Source organism: Colossoma macropomum, unplaced genomic scaffold (assembly GCF_904425465.1).
Source record: "Colossoma macropomum unplaced genomic scaffold, Colossoma_macropomum, whole genome shotgun sequence".
Lineage (NCBI taxonomy): Eukaryota > Metazoa > Chordata > Actinopteri > Characiformes > Serrasalmidae > Colossoma > Colossoma macropomum.
Window position 1 is genome coordinate 3,472,601 of NW_023494791.1, and position 27,923 is coordinate 3,500,523.

The 27,923-nt window shown below is 41.7% G+C and overlaps 1 protein-coding gene across 1 annotated transcript in view; it reads right to left on the reverse strand.

The window, feature by feature from the left end:
- arfgef3 (ARFGEF family member 3) overlaps positions 1 to 27,923 on the reverse strand; it is an 88,440-nt gene that overhangs the window by 39,123 nt on the left and 21,394 nt on the right. The window contains exons 6-16 of the mRNA XM_036573664.1: positions 25,396 to 25,515; positions 23,986 to 24,031; positions 19,622 to 19,706; positions 19,262 to 19,366; positions 16,746 to 17,073; positions 14,306 to 14,418; positions 12,738 to 13,699; positions 9,491 to 9,657; positions 7,025 to 7,190; positions 5,451 to 5,558; positions 2,332 to 2,547 (exon numbers count right to left, since the gene is read on the reverse strand). Of these exons, the coding sequence (XP_036429557.1) occupies positions 2,332 to 2,547; positions 5,451 to 5,558; positions 7,025 to 7,190; positions 9,491 to 9,657; positions 12,738 to 13,699; positions 14,306 to 14,418; positions 16,746 to 17,073; positions 19,262 to 19,366; positions 19,622 to 19,706; positions 23,986 to 24,031; positions 25,396 to 25,515 (2,416 nt within the window). The remainder of the gene's footprint in view (positions 1 to 2,331; positions 2,548 to 5,450; positions 5,559 to 7,024; positions 7,191 to 9,490; positions 9,658 to 12,737; positions 13,700 to 14,305; positions 14,419 to 16,745; positions 17,074 to 19,261; positions 19,367 to 19,621; positions 19,707 to 23,985; positions 24,032 to 25,395; positions 25,516 to 27,923) is intronic.

Sequence of the window (27,923 nt, forward strand, 5' to 3'; positions counted from 1 at the left end):
AGGACATTTTAAGGTCACAGTGTGTGTTTTGTAGTTGAATTTCCATTAAAGCTGAGTTTGGGGACATTTTAAGGTCTCAGTGTGTGTTTTGCTTTGTTAAATCTCCATTAAAGCTGCGTTATGAGGACATTTTAAGGTCTCAGTGTGTGTTTTGTAGTTGAATCTCCATTAAAGCTGCGTTATGGGGACATTTTAAGGTCTCGGTGTGTGTTTTGTAGTTGAATTTCCATTAAAACTGAGTTATGGGGACATTTTAAGGTGTCAGTGTGTGTTTTGTAGTTGAATCTCTATTAAATCTGCGTTATGGGGACATTTTAAGGTCTCGGTGTGTCTTTGGAAGTTGAATTTCCATTAAAGCTGAGTTATGGTCATTTTAAGGTCTCAGTGTGTGTTTTGTAGTTGTATTTCCATTAAAGCTGGGTTATTGGGACATTTTAAGGTCTCAGTGTGTGTTTTGTAGTTGAATTTCCATTAAAGCTGGGTTATTGGGACATTTTAAGGTCTCAGTGTGTGTTTTGTAGTTGAATTTCCATTAAAGCTGAGTTATGGGGACATTTTAAGGTCTCAGTGTGTGTTTTGTAGTTGAATCTCCATTAAAGCTGCGTTATGGGGACATTTTAAGGTCTCAGTGTGTGTTTTGTAGTTGAATTTCCACTAAAGCTGGGTTATTGGGATATTTAACATCTCCAAGGGTATTTGTCATTGCCATTTCGCTGAATGGTTAAGTTACCCATCTCCCGCATGGGTGAGCAGGTTCAGTCCTGGCGCAGAGAAGCAGGCTTGTAATGGTTTGTGCCAGTAATGTATTGATGTCTCTCTGGCGCTGTGTGTACAAAGTAATAAGATCTGTTCTGTCATCAGCACTTAATGATGTGTTTGTTGCGGAAACTCATATTGTGATAACGATAAAAATATGATTTATTGTGCAGCCCTATATGATACTAAAATTTACTGCTATATTAAACATCTAGCAAAGTGTAAATGAAAAAAAGACACTTAAAAACAGCCAATCAGACCTGTCTGAGAACTAATATTCTAATGAACGTGCTTGGTATATCACTGAAGCTGATATAAACAGAACGAAAGGGAAGAGAGTGACTCAGGATCTACATATACAGGTGATGTTGTAGATCTTGCTGTGTCAATTATTCAGCTTTTATATGGCAAAGCCTTAAAGAAGGTTCTTATGCACTATGCCAGCAGATTTGCATCCAAGGACTACTGGCTTAGGCTAATGAACAAACAGACGAATGAACAAAGGGACGAGTGGGTGGATGGACAGATGAATGAACAGACAAACGACGGACTGATGAGCTGGTCTGACAGCTCAGCTATGCTTGCTGGCTTAGCTTTCGCTTACTGAGGGTATATCATAGAACAGGAGCAACATGCGGCTCTGGAGCTGCGGCTCTTTTACTGCCCTGTTGTGGCTCCATAGCAGAATTAGATTTGTAGGTAAAAATAAAATAATCCTTCTTTACAGTAAAATAAAGCTCTGCTGATCGTTCAACACAGTTTAACTATAAATGGTCTTAAACTCTGGAGTTAATGTAGAACTGCTAATTCACCCTTTAACCCTGAAGATCAGTGCAGACTGCTGGTCACCACAGCAACACAGACAAGAATCTGGCCTAGCTAGTAGCTAACGAAAAGGCAAAGAGAAAGATTTAAGACAAACATTGATAATTTGGAGATGAACGGACTTATTTGCATTTATAATCACTCCAGCTGGTTTTCTGATACGTTTAATCTGCGACGAGAAACCCAAACACTACAAAGTCATGAAGCTGAAGTCAGTTTCCTGTTCGCCAGCCTCTAGTTCAAATTTTCCCGTTCCACCTTAAATGGTGCAGCAGTTACATTCAGGCACATCAGGCACCTTTTAAGTTGGAACGGGAAAATTCGATCAAGTAGCTGGTGAACGAGAAGTGACTTCAGCCTGGGAAAAAGTCGAACATTTGAGAGACATTTTACAAGAAACTGTTCTACTTTTGCGGAAAAGTTTCCTGCCGGAGACGCGAGAAACGCGGCTATAGCTGAGCTAAAGCTTAAAGCAGAGCAAAGTAAGTTTGCATTTTCGTTTATATTTTTTATTCTATACTAGTACATCAGCACATACTGAGACATATTAACAGCCAAGATGGTAAAATGGACATAAAATGATGTGGCTCCCAAGGTAGTTTGATTTTTGCTGAGAGGATAAAATGGCTCTTCTTAACTTTTGGGTTGCCGACCGCTGGGTTAAGATAATCTTAACCAATACGTTTCTATAGCAGTCACCGAAGTACAGTTAAGACTGCCATCTCCGTATCACAAAGTGCAGGCTGTTACCCAGAGCGCAGCTGAGCGCAGCAGCCTTGCGCAGGCCATCCAGGCTGAGGCAGATGGTGTCTCTCTCTCTCTGGTTCTGGACCTTCACCCCTTCTGCACCTAGGATAAAGGCCAGCCCCCGTGAACTGCCTGCCATGCGGCCGGTCAGCGGCGTGGACAGCGTATCGATCAGGTTCTTCCAGCAGCCGGTCAGGATGTAGCGGGCAAAGACCACACCTGCGGGAAAGTGCAACAGTGTGTGGGTTTGTATAAACAATGGATCATGAATTTTAATATAAGATTTAAGAGCAAATTCCAATTCTAATTTTGTTAGTCAAATTGGCTGATGACCATTTTTTCTTTAAAACCTGAGGGTCACACCGTGTGGGTTAAATGGGGATAAGAAGCCCACCAGCACGTTTCCAGTACTTTACATAAGCCAAAGTCACAATATCATTGTCACATAGCATTATTTGCTATTTAATGCTGCCTTCTTAAATAACATGAATCAGATAAAGTGCTCCACTGAAAGTGAGAAGTGACTATTTAGCACAAAGTCTTGGATAGTGTTAACTGATAATTTATGTGTTTCGTTTCATGGCAAAACACATTGTAGACCACTTTTATGTTTTATGATGTAAGCTGTTGGGTGTGTGCTTTACAGACATTAGTACGGTGGCCAACAAGACCCTATTCACAGCACAATGAAAAACACATTGCAAACTCATAAACGTCCTGTAAACACAGCAAACACTTTCATCAACATGAAGACATCAGAGCTACATTTTACAAACACACTGGCAACTTCAGAAACGCTGCAAAAGCCAGTGACAACACAGCGGAAATGTTTCTGAAAGACTCAAAGGGCTCAAAGTGGATGGAATATCTATGATGGAAAATCACTGACAGAAGCAGATCAGACCACAGACACAATAATCTTGAAGAATGTGTTAAAACTACCAAAAGCTGGACGACCAACAATTTCCTTCTTCTTAATCCTAACAAAACTGAGGTCCTACTACTTGGACCCAAAGCAGAGAGATCTCAACTCTCCAATTTTCAACTAAACTTAGACGGACATCTAAGTACTACTGTAAAAGCACTACTGTAAAAAATCGATTCCAGTCGCTCCTTTGATACACGTTTGCAACGTTGTTAGACATTTCACTTGCGAAACATCGCTGAACTACATAATATTCTAGCCCTAAACGATGCGGAAAAACTTGTGCATGCATTTTAACCTCCAGGCTGGACTACTGCAACACTATTTTAGCTGGATGCTCCAACATTTTACTAAATAAGCTCCAACTGGTCCAGAATGCAGCTGCTAGAGTCCTTACAAGGACTAAAAAATTTGACCATATATCCCCAATCCTGTTATCATTACACTGGCTACCTGTTAAATTTCGTGTGGAGTATAAGATCCTTCTCTTAACGTATAAACCATTAAACGGCCCTGCAGTATCTTAGTGAATTAATTCAGTCATATGAACCCACACATACGCTCACCTCACAAATAACGGCCTGCTGACGGTTCCTAGAATTAGAAAACCCACAGCAGGTGGTCGAGAATTTCCTACGTAGCCCCAAAATTGTGGAATGATCTCCCGACCTCTGTTCGGGACCCAGACACACTCTCTACATTAAAAACTAGACTCAAAATTTTTCTGTTTGCACAACCATTTTGCTAATATCAGTTGCTGCACTATTAACTCACTAATATCTCTTTTTCCTTGCCACTGTCGCCATTGGCGACGCTCATGGGGACTTGGACCCGGATTTTTCTGTAAAGCAGCTTTGTGACAACACCTGTTGTAAAAAGCGCTGTATAAATAAACTTTGACTTGACTTGACTTGACACTCGGACCCTCACAGCCCAAGTTCATGGATAACCTGGCTGGCTAGTTTGCTATCTGACTGTCGCTGCTGTGCTGTGGTGGTTTATCTGGTGTTACTAGTTAAACGTTTACAGTTACTCTCTGCAGCTAATTCCCATTACAATACAGTGGTGTCAGTAATCTGCTCAAATAAAAGTTAACTTACTTTTACTGGTGAATGTTTGTGCTGCAAAGAATTTAAAGGTCCTAATGGCTCCGTCCTCTTTGAGTCCTCCAGAAACACGCCTGCTGTGTTGTGACTGGCTTATCAGCGTTTCTGAAGTTGCATGTGTTTCTGTATTTGCGGCGCGTTTATGAAATGTAGCGTCAGTGTCGTCATTTTGACGAAAACGTTTACTGAGTTTGCTGCTCGTTTTTTATTCGCAGTTTGTTGGGTCTTCTCGGCCACCGTACACTAGAAATATCAAAATTCTACTATCATTATTTTCAGCTTTATTAGAGAAATAAAAACGTTTTCCATTTTACATCAGCTGTTATTTCTTTGCAAAAACTCCTTATATTCAAAATTCTTGCCAATGTATAAACCAGGGGTGCACAACTCCGGTCCTGGAGGGCCTGTGTCCAGCACAGTTTGGTAGTTTCCCTACTCAAACACACCCACTAAACCTGGCAATTAACAAAGGAGTTGAATCAGGTGTGTTTGAGCAGGTAAATCGTCTAATTGTGCCAGAATCCGGCCCTCCAGGACCGGAGTTGTGCACCCCTGGTATACACACTGTTTTGGAATGCAGCTCTTCAATTATGCTGCAAGATTTTGGTGCAGCCAAAGCAGCAGATCGGCTACAAACATACTAATAAACTGGTTGATTGCTGATCGCATTTAAGGCAAATACCACATTTATCTTTCATTCTCTGGAGCTACGTGAGTATTTCAGGGGGTGAAGCATTCACTGAAGTTTAATCATGTCACTAACAAGGATGAGAAATTCAGAGAAAACAAATACAGAGCAAGAAACTGCAGCAGCCTGGAGAAAAATGATTCCTACAATTTAATCAGAGATTTTAAACAGGCATGGAAATGAAGAGTCCCGCGCCCTGTGATCCATTAGCAGTACTGCACAAGTTCTCCAACCATGGAAAAGTCTTTGTTTGTCCAATGGTTAAGCTTTATCCTGGTTGGCAGCTGTTGTCATGGGAACAGGGAGGCCTAACCGCCTCTGTTCTGAGAGCTGATGAAAGAAGAAAGCCTCCCCCACCCACCTGCACATGTACACACACTCACACACAGGGAAAAGCTGCTACCTGCTATCACGGTGTTACTCCCGCTCTTATCACTGTTGAAGGGCGACTGTGTGGAGGCTCTTCTGATCAGCTGACCTCCGATAGCACTGCTGCCAAGACCATCAATGTCTAAGAGGAGAGAGAAAGAGAGAGAAAACATGCGCATTACAGTGTATATTTTTAAATACATATTTCAAATTGCGTCAATTATACTGTACAGTTTCACCTTCCGAAATGCTCCACCACCATCAGCTACTTATGAGGAGGGAAATGTGGCAAAGTATCAATAAATTTACATTTATTTTCACAAAAGAAGTGGAACCCTGTGTTTTCTGTGAGCTTGAGTGACACAATACTGTCTGAAAAACGACGTCACAGTAAAGGCCTAAATGAGTAATATATTCACAAACAGTGTAATACAATGGGAACAATCTAACAGAGCATGTTTTCCGTATTTTGAAAATTCGACAGAGCATATGTGTAACACTCGGACAGGGTAGTGAGATGTAAATGCAGAGAATCTTTAATGAACAGAATCCACAGAGCAAAAAAACAGAAAATACCAAAAACACAGGATCACGGCTCAGTAAAGTCACTGAGAGTGGCAATACCTCGCAAGGAGGCAGAGTGAGAGTCCTGGTTATAAAGGGAAGCTGATGAGCAGATTGTAGGCAGGTGCGTGAGTGTGGGAGGAGTCAGCTCTCAATACGCCGAAGAAGCTGATCTCTGAATGAAGGAACGGCCAGTGGGTGTGACAATATGAATAGTTAAGAAGTTTGAACGTCAAGGGCTTCATTCACACAGCAGGCAAAAAAAAGTGACCCAATTCTGATTTTCTCACCAAATCTGATTTTTTTGTTTGACTGATCACAATATATTTTAAACGTGATCTGTATGCGACATCAGTCTGAACAGATCAGCTCCTAAACCGACCCACATGAGCAAAAGAACAGAGCTTCACGCGGCTCATCCAGAGGTGAACAATGACTCAGTAACGCTAATCCTTTCAGTTTTAACGACAAAAAAAGTATATAGCGCTGCTTTAAGGACATGATTGAGAAGGCAGAGACAACAGGGCTTGGTACAGCTTTAATGTTAACTAGACTACCTACTTTAGACGATGTTAGCTTTGTCCAGAAAAGAGTAGAACTAGTTTTTTGGACAAACTAACATTGGCAAATTGTCCACGTGTAAGAAGAAGAGTCCTCATATACTGGCATAGTACAGTTAGCTGTAGTTTTAGCTCATTAGCTCACCAGAACAGGAAGCCTCTGTTACTCATCCAACAAAAACCTACATGTGGCACATTCGTCCCTATTTCACTTGAGATATTCATTATTCCTGACAATTACTAAGACCATATCGCTGTTGTCGGAAGAAAACCTTCTATCTCCAAAATGGTAACTTTACAGGAGAAGGAAAAACCTACTTTACTTCTAATGTAAGTCAATGGAACCAGACATTTATCACGAAATTTACACACAATATAAAGGGTAACATGTATTTTCAAATTATGTCAAAAACTCAAAAACGTCAAAAATAGAGATACGAGGTTGCCCAGAGCAGCAACAGCCCTCTCAGACAGTGGGTGTTACCTGTAAGCATGGTGATGAGGGGTAGAGAGTGGTTCTCAGGAGAGCCCCAGTAGCCAGCCTCCCCCAGCAGATTCCTCTCCAACACTTGGTGGTACAGCTCCTCTATCCAGGCCTGAGAGAGCACCACCAACACCCCGCTGCTCTGGATCTGACGCACAAACTCCTTCTGCAGAGACAAGCCAGAGGCAAACACACTGTCAGAACAAGCATCACTGAATAGAGGCACAGTTCTGCATGAATTAATTCATAATTCTATGTAAAAGTCTGCACATCATTATCCAAATTACATATTTTGTTAAAAAGAAAAGAACAAACTCAGCAGCAAACTATTTTAAAAATAACATGTTAATGAACAGTTACTTCATATTTGATTAACTTACAAAAAATAGTAACTGGAGAACGTTCAAGGCTTCGGACACCCTGCTGTTCAATCTCAGAACCTAATTAACTTGTTTGACCCTAATAAACTCGTTCATTGACTCTTTAGGTAGGTCTGTTTCAGGCAGGTCAAGAACTGTCATTCAGTAATTAGGTCATTAGTGTAATCCACTGTCACTCTTGTGCTAACACTCATCAGAAGTATATTTGGAGAAAAAAAGAAGCAGCATTTGATGAAAGGAACACCGTGCCAACTGTCCAGCATGAGGGTGGATCTGTAATGCCTTGGGGTCATGTGGCAGCCAGTGGCAGACGAAATATTGAACAGGTGGCTGGAAGTATGGATTCCTTAGAAAAAAGGCTGCCTGAAAATCCACCATAAACTAGTTTGAGTAGGGCAAGCTGAAGCTTTTGGAATGGCTCTCACAGACCCCTGATTTTAACATCACTGAAAATCTGCGACAGCCCAAGAACATCGCACAACTAGGTGCATTCGGCAAGGAAGCGTGGGTAAACATTTCTAAAACAAGGACAGAAAGACTCCAAGCTGGCTACAAAAGACATTTGTAAGCTGTGATATCTGCCAAAGGGGGTGTTACTAAGTACTGACTTAGCAGGGTGTCCAAACTTCTGCACATGCTACAATTACTATTTTTTTTCTATTTTTTAAGTTAACCAAACGCACAGTAACTGTGCATTAGCATATCCCTGCTGTTGGAACAAAACCTTGTATCTCCAAAATGGTAACTTTACAGGAGAAGGAAAAAACAAACATTCTTAACTTTGAATGGAAGTTAGATGTCTTAACTCCACATGTACGACCCGAGTCTCAAAGAGTCCTCTGATTGACTCAGACTCAGAGTTTAGTGCTGATAATCAGAAATTTACAGCTAAATACACGTAAAAAAAGACTCAAAATGCAGTCCTACTTATAAAATTGAGGCTAAACGCTAGCCATGCAGTCGATGCCTGTGTCTGAGCTGAGTGCACTTTCCTTCTTTCCCTCAAAATCACACAAACCGGCCCTAAAACACATTTTAACAGATGAATAACAATAAATATGGAAAATAATCCTATGAAATTAATGATATTTAGCTCTGTCTTTCAGTTTACATTGATTTTGAGTGTTAGAAATATCTGATATTAAATATGTAACTCGATTTGTAATTAAAAATAAAGTCTGTCTTGCTGTGTATCAGAGTTTTAGCACTCAGCCTGAATCCAAGAGGACAGAAAATCAACAAAAAACATGGCCGCCTTATGCTAAATGTTTATTTTTACTGAATGAATCACCATCAAAATTCTTACACTTTCAGCTCACAGACACTCATTTACATTTTTATGTCATTTGGCAGACGCTCTTATCCAGAGCGACTCTCAGTTTGATCATTTTACACAGGTAGGCGAAGGTAGTGTTAGGAGTCGTGCAAAGGACTCTTTTTGGTATAGCGTAGGGTGTTTGCCCAGGCGGGGGACTGAACCCCAATCTATACTGTAGAAGGCAGAGGTGTTACCCAACTTCTTTTCAAGATTCAAAAATTACAAAATTATGCAGGTGCTAGGTACATTTTTGACCAAAAATGACCCAATTTCATAAAGATATCAAATTTCTGTTAGCATTTACATGCCAAACAATGGCACATATGAGCAGCCCAGGGTCTCCTGAAAATAACAACACATGGCATGTGTGACTGTCACATGTAAATACTTTATAATTGCAATTGTAACTGTAATTGACCAAAAAAACAAAAAAAATTCCCAAAGATTTTATGGTTCTAAGCGTTAATGGAACTAGATTTTTTTTAAGCACTTTTGGAGCATTTCTGTTGGTTTTCTGTTGGAAATTTTGGCACATTGTGAAGGTCAGCTGGCATTTTCAAATTCTGTAAATAAGTTAGAAACAACAAAAATGTTTGGAGATATGAGATTTTGTTGCGACGGCAGCGATGTGCAGAAAAAGAGTTTTTTTAAAGTAGTTTGCTGTAAAGGTTGCGTTTACTTGTTTTTTATAAAACGTGATTTGGCCAGATGTGTCCAACTTTCACATACAACTGTAGATATTATTAAAATGTTACTTTCTGCTCTTACCAGAGTGACAAGGGCTGGCGTGGGCTTCCGGTGGTAGTAATCACAAGTGCAAAGTTTGAGGTTGAGAAGCAAGGCGTAGTAAGACACCAGGTAAAGTCCATCAGCGTTCATCAAAGCCTGGCAACTCAGATTGTCACTGCCCTCAAAGCCAGGAGAGCAGATACCCCCTGCAGAATAAGAGAATGACATAAATGATAAAAAAAGAATACAAGCTGGAAGGAGTGGACAATACAATATTTAAGCAATAGAACATGAGAGGTCGTGTATTATCACAATAACATCACGGCTGTGATTTGGTCGCCGTAGATCATCACAGCCGTGATGTTATTGGCGATAACACACTCCTCGAGTGTTCTATTGCTTTAATACAACAGTTAAATAAATACAGTAATAAATTAATAAACTGGGCCGTGAACGCGGCGTTTAATATGTTTTAATGTTCGCAGTTCCTTCACCAAATTATAGTTCCTTAACGAGCAGCTTGTTGCTACGTCAGAGTAACGAGCTCCGCCCACTCGCTGCACAGCTGGCAGTTCGTTCTCCAGCTCCTTACACTAAATTCCCAAACTGTCATCACCACTGAGCAGCTTTTCAGTCGGCAGCTGTGACAGAAAAGCTAAACAACCTGGAATCAGCCAGAAATGAACCCAATACCATTCGCCAAACGTGTAGTCTGATCTTCAGAGTCTGACCAAATCAGACTGAGCCATAAAACTGACGCAATATCAAGTTCAGCTCAGTTTTGTCAGTTTTTGCCAGATCAATATTAATGTTGTTTTGATCCAGCCAGTCTGTAAAGCATCTTTCAGCCCGTTTAGTTTGGCGAATGGTGTTGGGTTAATTTCTAGCTGATTCCAGATTGTTTAGCAGTTTGGGAATTTAGTGTCGTCTCATCTTCAGAGTCCGACCGAATCGGCTGTTGGTCAAATGAGATCTTAAAAATGTCCATTTTCTGTTTGTGCGCCAAGTTAGAGCGAAGTGATACGGTGTTCGTGAAAAAAAACTGATGTTATGGCAAAATAAAAGCACGGTTAGAACACCTCTCAACCAATCAGCTCGCGTGGCCGGAACTAACTGTTCTATAATTGTCATTTTCATGATAAATGACATTACCCTGAAAAACACAGAACAAATTCTTGTTTAGTTACAAAGAAAGCATAATTAGTCATGTTGAACTGGATTTAGTGCAGCGCAGTTGTGTGAAATACTGCATGCGAATCATTGTACTCGATAGAATGTTTTAAATGTGGCACTTCTGGTTCTTTTTTTTGTCTGTTCCAGTGTAGCACACACACATTATCCAAGCCGCTTATTCGCCTGGGTCGTGCGGGGGATGCCGGAGCCTATCCCAGCAGACTCCCCAGCAGAAAACATCCGGGACAGGTCACCAGTCCACCACAGGGCAGACACACAGACATACACATTCACACACACACATTCACACCTAGGGGCAATATAGCAACTCCAATCTGCCTGACTGCATGGAAGGAATCTGGAGCACCCAGAAGAAACCCACGCAGACACGGGGAGAGCATTCACACGGAAAGGACCCTGGTCACCCGGCCAGGGACTCAAACCCAGGCCCTTCTTGTGAGGCAACAGCACTACCCACTGCATCACTGTGCTGCTCCTTCCAACACATCAGATGTCAGAAAAAATAAATATTGTTACATATTGTGTATACTGTACACTGACATATCTCCGCCTTATCCCTCACCCCTAAAAGCTACTGAGAAGCAGAGCACAGGCCCTGCTAGCTTTTAGGGGTGCACAAGGTCAGCGGTCGGCATAACACTCACTGACAAATGGAACAATGTTAATGGATTTAAGTTTTCTAAGTAAAAACAAGTTAACACAAATTTATAAAGGGAACACACTTAAATATGGTGTTTTCTGCACATTTTAGTGCACAATTTCTATATATTTACTGAGTTTAACACACTGGAAAAAAATAAACATAACATGTAAAATGTACCATAACCTTTGGCCAGGGCTTATTTCATGCTCTATTTTTCCAGTATGTTAAATTCAGCCAAAAAGACAATAATTGTGCATTAAAATCTGCAGAAGTGTGTTCTCTGTAGAGTATGTTAAATCATATTCACTTAGAAAATCAACAACACACAGAATTAGACCACAGGTGCACCAGCTTTCACGCACCACTGTATGTCCAAAAGCATCCAGACATCCATTTCAAATGAGTGGATACTTTAAGCTGTTCAAACAGGTTGATAGCATTGATCAATAGAATGGGAAGGTCTGGAGCAGCTGCACATGATCCTGAGGTCACCATGTCCAATGCTAAGCGTGGGCTAGAGGGGTATAAAGCCCCCCAGCATTGGGCTGTGCAGCAGTGGAACTGTGTTTTCTGGAGTGATGGAGCTCCATCCAGCACCTTTGGGATGTGTTGGAGTGATCCAGAACTGACCATCCAACATCAGTACCTGACCTCACTAATGCTCAATCAAACCCTCACAGCAATGTTCAACATCTAGTGTTAAGCCTTCCCAGAAGAGTAGAGGCTGTTACCGCAGCAAAGGGCAACAAACGTTGGCCCAGTCATCAGGAGATCGCGGGTTCGATCCCTGGTGATGCTACATCTGTCCGTGGCCAGGATTCCAAGACAGCACCACAGGCCTCGCTCTCTGGGTGGGTAGGATGCCCCCCCCCCATCACTCAGCACGATGCGAGTCAGCGCAGACGTCTGTAAGCTGACATAACAGAACTGGCAGTTGGCGCTTTCCTCGGAGGGTGTTCGGCCGTCCAGTGATGTTGTGTGAGCGGCAGTCCGAAAAGATGCAGTGGCACCTCACAGGTCTCGGAGGAAGCCTGTGTTAGCCTTCACCCTCCTAGCACTGGTAGTATCGTATCGTGTGACTGGGGGAGTCCTGACTAGTGGGTGGGATTGGAAACGACTAAATTGGGGAGAAAAATTGGGGGCAAAATCCAAAAAAATAAAAAATACCATTTATTTTAAAAGAAATGCTGGAGGAGCAGGTGTCTACAAACTTTCAGACATATAGTGTATTAAAGTACTTGTAAACAATCTCACAAAAAACAAAACTAACTAACAAAAATAACAACAACAAGATGTTCATTATCAGTCATAATGATCATATTCTATATTGGTGCTTCCTAACCAGCTGTCATTCACTAACAGCAACACAAGCCTTTTCTAGGCAAAAGATGCGTCTGATCAGCATTAGCCCAACTTCAGAAAAGGATCAGTTGTGCTTTGTTGACGTACCTGCTTGCAAGCCAGTGCAGAAGGTGGAAGAGAAGTTCTGGAGGGTGACGTCCACATCGGCGGAGCTGTGTAGGGCCAGCAGACGTGGAAGCAGGGCGGCCAGGGACTGGACGAAAAGCCGTGCGCTCTGCTGGTCCGCCTCCTGGTTCTTCAGCAGCTTGAGTGAGAGAGCAGCCGTCCGCAGAGAACGGTGGCCCGGGCAGTCGCGCGGCGTCTGCTCCTCGTCGGCCAGCGAGCAGTTGTCCGAGCCCATGTCCGAGACGTCGGAGCGTCCAGAGTCTTTCTCGGCAGCCATGGAGTACTGATCGCACGAGTCGAACTCGGTGCGCGACAGCTCCTGCTCGTCCATGCTGAAGTTGCTCTCGCTGTAGCGCGAGCCGTGAGAACGGGCCCGGGACTCCACCGACAGGAAGTTGGTGATGTCCGGGTAGGCCAGGCCATGGCTGCGCTGCACCACGTCAGGAGGGGCAGCACTGGAGGGCGGAGCCTCATGGCCACCACTTTCCCGCGCGCACGACGGCAGGTCTGGAGCGGCCCCCGCCATCGCCGCTCCCCTCCCAGAGGAGGGCGATGGCAGCCGTGGCTCCTCCCCGCATTCCTCTGGGGTGGTCTGGCTCGGCTCCCCCTCCATCGTTGTCTGTCCCGTCTCTGTGGTGACGCTGATGCTGATGTCAGGGCTGCGCTCGGGAATGCCCGGCTCCCATGGCGCGTTCTCAGAGGACAGCACGCGCCGCTGCCAGCGGAAGTCAGCCTCGTTCAGCTCCACAGACTCCCGCGCAGACTCCACCCCTTCCTTCAAATCGTCCAGCCGCCTCAGCAGAAGCTGCGCCTGGTCGGGCTGCAGGCCCCGCCCCTGGCTGAGCTCGTCCAGAGCGCCCAGTAAGGCGCAGGCACAGGAAACAGAGGAGTAGCAGGCCTCAATACCGCCCTTCACACAAGCCTCCGTCATGCCATCCATCACTCTGTGAAAACAGAACATTAGGGACGGACCGATATGGACATTTCATGGCCGATACCGATTTTAGGCGGCTAAAATTACAATAACCGATAATCTTGGCCTGCCCTTTTATATTTTATAATAGTTTTAGTTAAACAGTGCTGACTGACAGGACTGTCCGTTCTTAAGTATCACACTTCTTAAAACTCAAATAAACAGAGGTGATCAGCAAAAACTCATAGTCTTAAATAATGCGAGGCAGAGCTGCTGAGAATGCTTTGCATTTTTGGTTATTTTTCTTATCACTGCTGTCAGAAGAAAACCTTGTTTTTCAGTTTTTTACATAATTTGAAAATGCCTGTTGCTCTTTACATTGAGTTTAAATTTCATGATGAATGGAACAAAAGAAACGGCCCAAAATGACTTGGAAAAAAGTCTGGCTCCATTGACTTACATTAAAAGTAAAGTAGTTTTTTTTCCATTTCCTGTAAAGTTTTTATCTCCATTTTGGAGATACAAGGTTTTGATCAAACAACAGCGATATTCTTCATTAGTTCTCTGTATTGTGGCATGTTATTCTCATGATAAATGTGGGGTTTGGATGCATTGTGTATGTTTTTATATTACTTACAGTTTAAGGAGGTCGAGATGAGACTTTCTCTTGGAGAAGGATCTCTTCCTGGTCTCAGGCTCGAGGACACACGGACCAGCCAGGTCAAACAAACGCTGAGGGCTTCCAAGGATCTGAGCAGCAGACAACAGAAATTAGCTGGTCATAATTGTGGTTGTTAAAGGGGAACTTTCGGCACATTTGATTCAGAGTGGTTTAATGCTCAGCAGTCATTCTCTTGGTTATTTCACTCTGTGTAAATGTTGGTTATTTCATATCTCTTCCTTCAGCCTTCAATCCAGGGAAATGAGGAGGCTTTGCGAAACTGTAGCTGGACAGAGATCTTAGAATAATTATGCAGACTTAAGCTCTAGATTTAGCTATAGGGCAAGCGGGACCCATTCCTGGGCCTGGAGATCTACCAGGCTGTGATATTCAGGTGCCCCAAAGGTCTTCATTATCTGCAACAGGTGTGATAGATTAGGGCTGGAGCAAAACTCTGCTGGGAGGTAGATCTCCAGGACCAGGACTGGGCACCCCTGTTGCAGGGTATGACTTGGTGTGCTAAGAAACAATGATGAACAACTTCATTAGTTGTTGTAGTTAATTTAATGTCCCTAATTTTTCAGTATTACACGCATAACTTCAGTGTCCATTTCTCCTTTAGTCCTGAATTGATAACTCTGTTGATTTCTGTCCCTTGGCTTTGTTTTCACATTAAAGAGCTGGGGCTCACCTTTAAAACACCTTAAATAATGTCTTAATTAAAACATTATCAACAACCCTCTACCTCTGAGTAATGTCAGGAATCCATAAGAGTGTTTTAGAATTCTGTTGAAGTCTAAAGGGTTAAAGAAGACCTGGATGTGGTCTGAGCAGGTTTTGCGGCTGTATTTGACGGAAAAGTTCTAGGTGACTATTGACGTTTAGTGTTTATTAGCACTAAAGAGTCCAGCACTGTAGAGGCAACATTTGCTGATACACTATAAATATGCATACAGATTTTAGATAACCCCTCACTGTGCACTCTAAATGCACAGTAAGGAGCTAAATGCTCTTCAGATGCTCTCGGAACCTTTATTCATGTTTTCTGGAAGTGCTCTCCAGTGAAGCATCTCTGGGAAATGACAGCTTCCTTGCTCACTACTCTTTTAGAAGTAGACCTGCCCTTATATCCAGGTTTGTTTCTGCTCAGAGACATTAAACCCAGTCAAAAGAACATAGTAATGGCTTCTCTGACAGCTGTAAAGACAGCAGTTTTGAACTTTCGTGCAGAACCGAAATACATTCTTGCTCTATTTTGAGGATGTCATGGCTCTGTCAAAAGCGTTTGGGACAGGACCTTGTTTAATTTAATTTATTTTAATTAACTATGCATCTTTGTGTATGTTCGTTTGTTGGATTGTTTGTTTCTGTACGGAAAATGTTTGATGAAAATATTTTCACAAAAAAAAAAGAAGCAACATTTGATCTAAACGTGTTCTGGCTGACACACTATATCTGAAGTAAGTGGAAAATTGCATCAATTTTTTTGCCCAACCATTTATTTAAGGGCCAGTTTCCTGGACAAGGATTAAGTCTAGTGCTGGACTAAGTGCTAATGGTGAATCACTATTCAAAATTCTTTTACGTCTAAGTTTAGGCTTAATCTAGGTCTGTTAAACATGGCCTATAAATGAAAGAAAAGTCTTAGGCCCATTTCTTTTTTCTACCCCTACCCCTTGTTTTTGAGTGTCTCCCTAACCACTTGGAGCTGAGTTACAGGGTAGTGGTTGAAACCTTCCCTCTGAAATGGGACCCTCAAATAAAAAGAGCATCACTTCATTAACAGCTACCAGCGCTGCTCTGTAGGCGACCCTGCCAGTCTGCAGTGACAGCAGAGGAGGGTAAAGTTCAGCTCCTCACTGCTGGGCTTTAGTTACATTTAGGGGTCATATGCCTTCAAAGAGGGGGGCAATTATTTATTATCACCCACCACTAATTCTTCAGTGATATGAAGCTGAAGTCAGATATTCACCAGCTTCTTGTTCGAATTTTCCTGTTCCACCTTAAATGGAGCAGCAGTTACATTCTGGCGCTTCAGGCGTCAAAACTGCTGGACTATTTAAGGTGGAACGGGAAAGTTAGCTAGCTAGCTACAGAGATATTATCATACAACTAGAGATTTTTTATGCTTGTTATGAAGAAAACGACCATAAGACACAGAAACGACATTAAACTAAGATAATACAATGATTGTCGTAACTTTTAACAGAGAAAATTCTTTTTTCCTCATATCTCTCTATTTGGAGTTTCTGAAAAACCTCTGTTTGGAGGGTCATGTAGTCCTAACACTTCACCCTCCCCCTCTATCTCAACAAGAATCGGGACACCCTACCCCTAGACGAGAACGCGCAAAACAGAGGGCAAATGGCTAAGTGGTAGGGGCAAGGGGTGAAATGGGATTGGGCCTAAGTAGCACCTCCTTCATGATCTTGATAGCCTCCACTCTGTGCTGGGGGGGTGGGTAGAGCAGGATGCGGTGGTATAGAGACTGCAGCACAGGCTTCATGGACTCCACACAGCCTACCAGCCGGACCAGCTCCGCTGCGATGTAGCAGATGGTGCGGACCACCGGTCCGATCATGGCAGGGGCACTAGAGGAGCAGCCAGACCCCCGGCCCTGGTCAGTCACCCCCGCACCACAAGCGGGGTCGGACTCTTGGGATGCCCCTCCATGAGCAGAGGTGATTGTTTTATCATTGACAGGGTTCCCCATGATCACCACCAGGGTTGGACACAGCTGTTTCCTGTAGGGTGGCAGTCAGAACTTGTCAATACATAACAGTACATGTCAAAAACGTGGAGTAAATATAGACGGACAGCATCTAAGACACTGTTCAAAGGTTTAGCGTCAGAACAGAAATCAGAGATTAATAAGAGACGAGACATGATCTATTCAAAAACATGGAAACTGCATGAGATTTGGTTTAAAGGACCTCATTTAAAAAAATATGAGCTAGATGTAGTATGGAGACATTGTTAGAGGAGCCATATCCTACATTTTCTTGTATTTTATTTTTCTTTTGCGCTTCTCTTATAACATTTATGTGGTTTACGTAGCAAAAACAGTCAATATTATTTTTTCATGCTCATTTTCCAACCTCTCTTTATCCCTTTGAATTAAAGGCTGTTTTTGTTACTGTGCCTTTAAGACTGATATATGCATATGAGCTCTGTTCTGAGCGGCTGTCCTGTACTGTGCCTCATTCAAAAAGCAGGAAGGGATGATTTGTTATAGCACAAAAAACAACACATTTACACATATTCGCCCATTAAGAGATTCTAAAACAGAGAGCATCTCAAAGTTAACGTCAGTTTGTCACAGAATTTCTTGTCTTGTTGTTGTGAGGCGCTCAGACTAGACGACAGAGCAAAGAGAGAGTTTAACACACATAATGAGTTTGGGCTACGAATAAGAACTCAAACTCCCAGATCTCCTCAGATCATGACACAAATAAAGCTGCGTTCACATTACCAGGTTGAAGTGGCACAAATCTGATTTTTTTGCCCTAATGTGACTCAGATCTGATGTTTTCAGTGCTGTGTGGACACAAATCTGATCTTTTCAAATCCGACCTGAGCCACTTTCATATGTGGTCCTAGATCAGACACGTATCTGATTCGTGGTCATGTGACCTTAATGTGAAGCTCAGATCGGAATTCATGTGCTTTTTTTTTCCCACTGTGCGTGCTCCATCATTCAGCGTTACCATGGCAGCAGCGCCGAACAGAAGTTAAAGCCTGTAAACGGTGGAAAAGCAGCTCATCTCACCTTTTTCTCCTTCGTCTCGCTCTAATAATGAAGCTGAGAGCTGATCAGAGTTAATGATCTTCTCAGCGAAGCTCGTTCTGCTCGTTAGTTTGTGCTGATGATGCTCGTGATTCGTTCACGTGACGTTACTGAGTAGGATGAGCTCATGAGGGTCATTTCAGGACGCCGGTTCATCACATTAATGACAGATTTGAGTCTTACCTAAACGAGTGTGAACCATCCTGTCAGAGAGATCGGATTTGAGCAATGAGGCTTGTAACGTGAACGTAGCCTTACTGGACCTGTTTGGGCTTTTACGCGCAGCGAAAGCGCAAACTGGGGATTAAACTGTGGTGAGAAACACTGATACAGTGAGAGCTGGAGAACTATTTCACTACAAACTGGCAGCTGAGCTGAAACTGTAAAGAGAGTGACCTGATCTGGATCAACACTACAAACATGATTTCTTTTTCTCCTCTAGCTCTCTGATTGGCTGCTGTTTGAATCACTCGTTGAGTAAATCTCTGACCTTCTCTCACTGCAGGACTCGTGAACGTTTTGAGTCGTAAATATCAAACATGTTTGATAATATCGGAGGGTCTCTGATCACTTCAGACTTAGATCAGAGGGCTAAAGATTCGCTCACTCCTCCTCTCACACTATCAGATCATCCGCGCTGTCAGTCGCTTCCGATCGAGCTCCCGACCTGGAAAATCGCTTAAGACTGTGAAAATCTGTCGCAAGGGGCAAATCGGGGTTAAAATCGGACATAAAATCGTGTAGTATAGGCCCAGCCTTAGCCTACAGTAGTTAGAAGGAGCGTTTGAGCCTCGACTGCTTTCTGAATGAGGTACAACCGGGGCAGCCAATCAGAACGTTCAGAACAGAGCTCATTTACATACATCAGTTGTAAAGACGGTAACAAAAGCAGCCTGTTTAATTCTAAGAGACAAAGAGAGGTAAATGGTTATGTTATGATAAATTATCGCTGCTTTGGTTCCATTCAGCATTTGGTCTCAAGCAATAAAATACAAGAAAAACGTAAAATATGGGCCCTTTAAACTGTCACAGCATGTTCCTGACTGACAGATGCGCCATGTTGCTACTTATTAGAGTGGATCGCATCACAAAATAATCACTGGCATAACATCGAGATTAAAATGACATTGCAGGCGAGGGCTCACCAGACGAGGTCCGTGAAGTTGCGGTGCAGGTGCATTGTGGGAGGGCAGCTGCTGAGCATAGCCAGAATGCACTCCAGATACAGCAGCTGCAGCAGCTGATTCTCACTGTTTGAAAAAAACAGACACATTATAATGCGGTTTACCTCCTGCTCTCAAAGCCAGATCACAGACAGAAACAGAGAGAGTGAAAACATGATGCCTCGAGGCAAAAACCTGCCCCAGACTCACAGTTAGCACTGATCACATTTCATTAAGAACACGTTAAAAAAATATATGAGCACAACAGCATCGTTACAGTGGGTGAGCACAGGACCGAAACTATTTCAGCTCACATAACAGGGCCAATCAGCTCTCACTTACCTTGAAACTGACTCCAGTTTCTCACAGAACACAGTGAGAACAGTTACCACGTCCTCATACAGCGCAGCAGTGGTGGGAGAGATGTCTGCGTATACACACAATAAACACACACATAGACTCTGTAAATCCAAACCAGACTCATCACAGTAACAGTAACAGAAAATCAAACTCAACTTTAATCTCTTTTACTACTGTTACGCTTTATCACCTGTCTGTAAAGCACCTTGAGCTGCCACAGGTAAGAAAAGTGATCTATAAATAAAGTTGCAACTCAATGTTTTCAAAACAAAACCTTGTGATAACTTTACAAGAGAAAGAAAAAACCTACTTTACTTCTAATGTAAGTCAATGGAACCAGACTTTTTTCCAAGTCATTTTGGGCCGTTTCTTTTGGTCCATTCATCACGGAATTAACACACAATGTAAAGGGAAACAGGTGTTTTCAAATTATGTCAAAAACTGAAAAACAATAAAAATGAAGATACAAGGTTGTATTCCGACAGTAGTGAAATGTTAATGCACAGTTTACTGTTAACTTAAAAAATAAAATTGTAACTGTGACATGTACAACTAACATTGGACATCCTTCCAGTTGCAAAGCCTCAGAACTTAACTTGTTAGGCCTTAATGAACTTCTCAGACCTTAACTAACTCGTAAGGACAGATTAGGCAAGTCAAGAATTGTCCAGGAATTGTCAGCTGATGTTAGAAATTCTCTGACTAATTTTCTAGACATTTTTTACTTGTTGAAGTAATTTTATTAAGTCAAATGATTATCTGCCAATAGAGAGATCATTTGACGTAATAAAATCCCTTCAAACAAGTAAAATGTCTAGGAATAAGCTAAATTATCTTATAATAAGCTTAAAACACTCTCAAAACAAGAAATATTAGATATATAGACTAGATTTAAGCTGATTTAACTTGCCAAGATACCATTTTTGCGGTGTGTTTGGGGCCTGGCGTTTTGTTCCAATCTATCAAAGTTATACTGTGGAATGAGAAGGACCGCTCGACACTAGACTCCTCTAAGCAGCTGGCTGAGGATCTGAAAATGAAGCGAACTGATGCCTACAGTCAGGGGAAGGCTGTAAAAAGACATCAAAATGCTTCCAGCTTGCAATTTTCACTGGTCACAATGTCATTAGGAAATGGCAGTTAAGGGGAACTGTGGAAGTCAAAACAAGATCTGAAAGACCAAGAAAAATCTCAAAAGCAAAACCACCATATGAGAGCAAAGCACCTGCAGGTTTAGCTCACAGGAGTGGTGGTGCACCGTTCTACTGTGCGGCTCTGATTGCACAAACATGATCTGCATGGTAGAGTCACCAGAACCTGCAACTTACATGTATGCAAAACCACATCTAGACAAGCCGAAGGGTGTTTTCACATATAGTTCTTTTTGAATGAACCAAACTGAGTTCTGTTAAAGTGAACCTGAAAGGGAACCAACTGCAAACAACCTCAGTGCTTTTTGTGTTCACAATGTAAGTGAACTATAAAGAGGACTCGGGTTTCTTTCTGGTCCTTTGAGATCTCAGACCACTTCTTGTTCAGACCACAACTCCATTAGAAGTCAGACCCCTTTCACAGCACTCACTGGGGGCGTCAGGGCTCACAAAGTGGGCACCATTCTCGGATAAATCTGACCTTTCAGGAGGCAAGAAGAAACACCAGACCTGCCCGCTGCTCTCCTATTAGCCATGCTGAAATGAAATGCCAAAGTGCATCACACAAAATTGGAAACATGACCCTGTGTGCCGCTGTGGGTTCCATTTTCGGCTGTGCTCCTCGCTGAGCTCCACCCATCCCAATCCATGTCTGCAGTGAAGTGCTGTATTTGAAAGTGCAGTGAATTTTCAAGTAGCTTAAAACTCTGCGTTGCCCAGCGTGAGCCTTTAACACGGTACAATCACACAGGCTCTCGCATCTTATCACTTTAATATGCCAGGGCTGCTGTCTTGTCGCAGATCATGGACAGGCTTTATCCTGAGCAGAACCTTATGATCTTTGGTGGTCTGTTTTTACCTGCTGAAGTGCTGGAAGACTAGCTGTGAGTACGGTGAGACTCGAGGTCTTCACCATAAAGCAAAGCAAAAGTGGACTGAGGCCGTATTGGTTTCACTATACGCAAATCAGTCGGACCACAAAACGAACTACAAACGAACCGAACACCGTTTAGAGGGTCTGAGTTCGTTTGGCATGTTCACATATGCGCAGAAAACCATGACTCAGTGGTCTAGTGAATCCACTCTAAACACTGACGTGTGAAAACGGCCACAGGCATTTTGGAAACGTGCTGTGGACTGATGCAGTAAAAATTCAACACTTTGTGCCAAAATCACCAAAGGTATGTTTGGAGAAAACAGGAGCATTTGATGAAAAGGACACTTTGCCAACTGGGGGTGGATCTGTTAGGCTTTGCGTTTGCGGGGGAGCCAGTGGGAGAGGAAATTTTCAATGGATCAATGGATGGATTCCACTGAATAAGAGCAAATTCTGGAGGCAGGTGTGACACAGTCAGTCAAGAAGCTAAAGCTGGAAAGAGTCTGGCTTCTACAGTAGGACAATGACCCAAAACAGACCTCAAAATCCACAATAAACTACTTCGAGAAACGCAAACTGCAGCTACTGGAATGGCCTTCACAGTCCGCTGATTCACTGAAAAGAATCTGTGGGTAGATCTGAGGCATGCTGTGCATGCAAGATGGTCCAGGAATGTCATGTAAGTAGAAGCATTCTGTAAGGATGAGTGGGTGAATAAAAAGACTCCTTGCTGGCTACAAAAAGTGTTTGTAAGCTGTGATATCTGCCAAAGGAGGTGTTACTAAGTAGCGACTTCATAAGGTGTCCAAACTTTTGCACATACCACAATTACTATTTTGTTTTGTATTATTTTCCATGTTAATCAAACATAGAGTAAGTCTGCATTTACATTTGCGAATATCGTATACAGCAGAGCTTCAAAAGGTAATGTAATTTGGCCAACAGGCCCAAACTTTTGCACATGCATATTACGTAAACGGCTGAAATGGCATAAAAATTAGTTTTGTTTAATATTATCTTCATGATATTATATATATACATATAGATAGATAGATTATGACCACCTCCTTGTTTCTACACTCATTGTCCATTTTATCAGCTCCACTTACTATATAGGTGCACTTTGTAGTTCTACAGTTACAGACTGTAGTCCATCTGTTTCTCTGATACTTTGTTAGCCCCCTTTTACCCTGTTCTTCAGTGGTCAGGACCCCCATGGACCCTCACAGAGCAGGTACTATTTGGGTGGTGGATCATTCTCAGCACTGCAGTAACACTGACGTTGTGGTGGTGTGTTAGTGTGTGTTGTGCTGGTCTGAGTGGATCAGACACAGCAGTGCTGCTGGAGTTTTTAAACACCTCAGTGTCACTGCTGGACTGAGAATAGTCCACCAACCAAAAATATCCAGCCAACAGCGTCCTGTGGGCAGCGTCCTGTGACCACTGATGACAGATGACCAACTGTGCAGCAGCAGATGAGCTATCGTCTCTGGCTTAACATTAACAAGGTGGACTGACAAGGTAGGAGTGTCTAATAGAGTGGACAGTGAGTGGACACTCCAGCAGCACTGCTGTGTCTGATCCACTCGCACCAACGCAACACACACTAACACACCACCACCACATCAGTGTTACTGCAGTGCTGAGAATGATCCACCACCCAAATAGTACCTGCTCTGTGAGGGTCCATGGGGGTCCTGACCACTGAAGAACAGGGGAAAAGGGGGCTAACAAAGTATCAGAGAAACAGATGGACTACAGTCTGTAACTGTAGAACTACAAAGTGCACCTATATAGTAAGTGGAGCTGATAAAATGGACAATGAGCGTAGAAACAAGGAGGTGGTCATAATGTTATGCCCGATCGGTAACAATGTAAAGGACAGCTGGTGTGTTAAAATGATGTAGCGAAATAAAAATCGACAAAAATAGAGATACATGGTTTTCTTTGGATGGTGACGATATATAAATATATATAGTACAACAGCAAAAAAGTTGACAAAATGACCGAAATATATAATGATGAGCTGTATAAATTTCTAAAGTTATATTTTCCGCTCCACTAGCCACAAACAAGCATAAATGCAATGAGCTGAGCGGCACTACTTTTAGCTGTGCTCTTCTTTTTATCAGTAGGCCTATCTGACTAAACCAACTGCCCTATTCCGCCCCCACATATACACTACAAAACATTCGCCAACATGAATAATAAAACCACCTTTTCAGATAAGAGCTGTTTAATTTACTCTCTTCAGCATCCAATGAGCAAATTCACTCAACTAGTGATGGTTTGTGTTCTGTCAGTGTGATCAAAAGTACCTTTTCGCTGGGATGCAGGCACAGAAATCTCCACTCCATCTGCCCCCTACAAGCATATAAAAGAACACTTAAAGAAAATGTCTTTCAATATCCTGCATTAGTTCACGTGGTGTTCTTGGCCTTATGGCACTTTCACATATACCACATTTCACATGTGAATTTAAAGGTAAATAAAGTGTGAATGCAAGGCAGAGTCAAAATCCTGGTAAGACTGGTTTGACAGTTTACCTCCAAGAGAAGTAATGTAAGGTTCTAGTGGCAAAAAACTCGAGAGAAGACGAAAAGGCTTTGTTTACACAACAGGTAAAAGTGGTACCGATCTTTTTCTTCATATGTGGCACAGATGTGTGTCAGTGTGAACAGATAAACACACTGAATCTGATTCCAATTTGAAACACTTTTATATGTGGTACTGAAATCCGATACGTACTCAGCCTGAACAGCCAAATCGGAATTTGTGCGACTTTTACGTCAATCCATCTCAACATTCGTCATAATTTCACATTGCTGAGGCCTCATAAACATTTGGGCTGATGTTTCTGTACCAAAAATTTGAAAAGACTCATCCAAAACCTGAAATTTCGACAGAAATGTCCGAACGCGGCCGCAGGAGAACGAGGCTGCAGCGCCAAAGAACAGTTAAAAGTCTAACAAGATAAGTAACTTGTTATTTCAAGACAACGATTTTGTTATTTTGATATAACAACATAAGTTATTTCAAAATAACAACTTTGTTATCTTGAGATCACAAGATAATTAACTTGTTATCTTAAGATAACAACTTTTCTTACCTCAAGATAACAAGTAACTTGTTATTTCAAGATAACAATTTTATTTTGATATAACAAGATAAGTTATCTCAAAATAACAACTGTGTTATCTTGAGATCACAAGATAATTAACTTGTTATTTCAAGATAACAATTTTATTTTGATATAACAAGATAAGTTATTTCAAAATAACAACTTTGTTATCTTGAGATCACAAGATAATTAACTTGTTATCTTAAGATAACAACTTTTCTTACCTCGAGATAACAAGTAACTTGTTATTTCAAGATAACAGTTTTGTTATCTTGACATAACAAGATCATTAACTCATTATCTTAAAATAACAATTCAGAAAACTATAACTACCCCATGGCCTCTCTGGACTTACGTAGGAATTAAACCCAACTTAAGATATTAAAAACAATCAAAGGAAATCTATAACTGCTTCACCTTTTCATGTGTTAATAGCTGGCTTTGTCAGGCCATCTTAAAGTTCATTCGCAAACTTTCCCTCTTAGTTTGTAAATAAAAACTTTGCTTTAAAATCGAGAAGAATGAAATTTTCACCGCAACATTTTTCCTGGTGCTCTCAGACTTTTGAGCCCCACTGTATGAGTGTTTGAGCTGACAGGTGACTCACCAAGCCCTCCTGCCTGTGGAGCTGCAGAGTGAGGTCTCCGAGTATCTGACTGAGGGTGGCCCTCACTGCGGTGTTGATGCTGCGCTGATGACAACTCGATATGTACGTCTCGACACACACCTGCAGATCATACACACACATACACACACACACACACACACACACACACACACACACACACACACAGTCACTTCAGAAAAACCCACATCATGCACGGGAAGAGTCAAACGGCTCAGGGGACATTTTAGACAGTGCAGCACAATCATACGGGAATCATATATGGCCAAAAGTATGTGGACACCTCTCCTAATTACTGAGTTCAGGTGTTTTAGCCACACCCATTGCTAACTTCTTCAAAGGTTCTTTAGTAAAAAAATGGTTCTATATAGAACCATGAACACGCAAAAAGAACCTTTTGCATGATTAAAGGGTTCTTTGCATCATGAAATGGTTGTTCAGACTGATCGAGATCTTCAGAATTGCTGTAGATGGTTCTAAATAGAACCTTTTTGAAAAAGGTTCTATATAGCATTAAAAAGGGTTCTACTATCGTAACAAGCTAGACGTCTTAACAACAGCAGAACCCTTTTTGGTGCTATACAGAACCATTTTCAAAAAGTTTATAAAGAGAACCATCTACAGCACATTCTCCATCAATCTGAAGAACATTTTCACAATGCAAAGAATCCTTTAATCATGCAAAGGGTTCTTTGAATGTTCATGGTTCCACATAGAACTATTTTCTTTCCATGATTAGAAGGTTCTTTGTACCATGAAAGGGTTCTTCAAATTGATGGAGATTGTGCTGTAGATAGTTCTACACAGAACCTTTTTGAAAAAGTTTCTATGTAGCACTAAAAAGGGTTCTTCTATTGTGCCAAGCTTGATAGTGTGACAATAGAAGAACCGTTTTTGGTGCTATATAGAACCTTTTTCAAATCCCATTTTGCTGTAGTAAAAATGACTGAAGTGAGATGAACAGACTGAAAACTTTATTTCATTGGATAAAACAGATGTTCACAAAGTTTTGCTTTGGGGACAAAAATTGCAATTCAAAAAAGGTAATAATCGCAATATATCGCAATGCATGTCAATCTTATTTCTAAATGCATCACAATATTTTTAAAATCGAGGTAATATCATATCGTGGCTAAAGTATCGTGATAATATCATATCGTGATTCCCACCCCTACTATCTAGAAGAGTAAAAATGTGTTGTATGCGACTAATTGTTTTTTTAATTCATGTAACAGTCAAGATATACAGGAATTATGTCGCAGACAACACACTACATAACTAGCTGCATGAACGTAAATATCGGAATAGAATACGTCCATGTAAACACCTTAATCGGAATAGTCTAGTTTGATTGAGGCCATTCAGAATACAGTTTCTATCCGATTGATCGAGGTGGGTAATCCTGTAAATAACCTGTTAAATAGAAGAATAATATCAGTGTAATCGCCTGTATCTGATTACATTCCCTATCGGAAAGTTTAAGTCCGTTCTGATCATGTTCGTCACGTCATAGTGAAAGTTTATACCGTTCAACATGGCGGAGCAGAAACTGGTCTGCAGAGGAGACGAAGTTTATGCTCTGATCTTTAAAAGACGGCGGTGGGACGGACGTCCAGCTTATGTGTCTCAGAACACGACGTCTTCCTCTCGGCCTTCTTTAATAAGGACATGTGAAGGACGTTTTCCTGAGTCTGACATCATTTTAAAGCAATTAAAAACACAGCACTGCTCACTGCTGCTCATCTCACTCTGACTGGTCTCACGTGATGCTCGTTGTCATGGTAAAATGTACACTAAGTGTTTCTCTACACATGCGTGTAATTTTGGATCTGATTACTTGTAGTGAGGATGTAAATGGAGATTTTCCATCAGACTGTTGAGTAGAGTGAGAATAAACACCTCAGTCTTAATCTATAATCAGAATGTATTCAATCAGATTGGCAAAAATCTTCAGACACTGTGTGAAGCCACCCTTAGACATTTAGCATCTTTTCTATTGACAGCACAGAAAATACTAGAACAGAGTACTTTTTCCCATCTTAATTTGTACAATTCATATAAAAAATAAATAAATAAATAAAAAAAGGTAAACAGTCTCTGAAAACAAACTAATTCAGGTGGATTTTCTTGCTGGAATGAACAACTGCTGAACGCTCAACATAAGACTGATCATCACAGTTAAAGCAAAATGAAAACAGTCAGTACAGAAAATGGTTCTATATAGAACCATGAACACTCAAAGAACCCTCTGTATGATTAAAGGGATCCTTGCATCATGAAGTGGTTCTTCAGAATGATGGAGAATGTGCTGAAGATAGTTCTCTATAGAACCTTTTAGAAAAGGGTTCTCTACAGCACAAAAAAGGGTTCTTTTGTCATAACAACCCTGATATCATAATAATAGCAGAACCCTTTTTGGTGCTATTTGGAACCCTTTTCAAAAATGTTATACAGAGAACTATCTACAGCACATTCTCCATCAATCTGAAGAACCACTTCATGATGCAAGG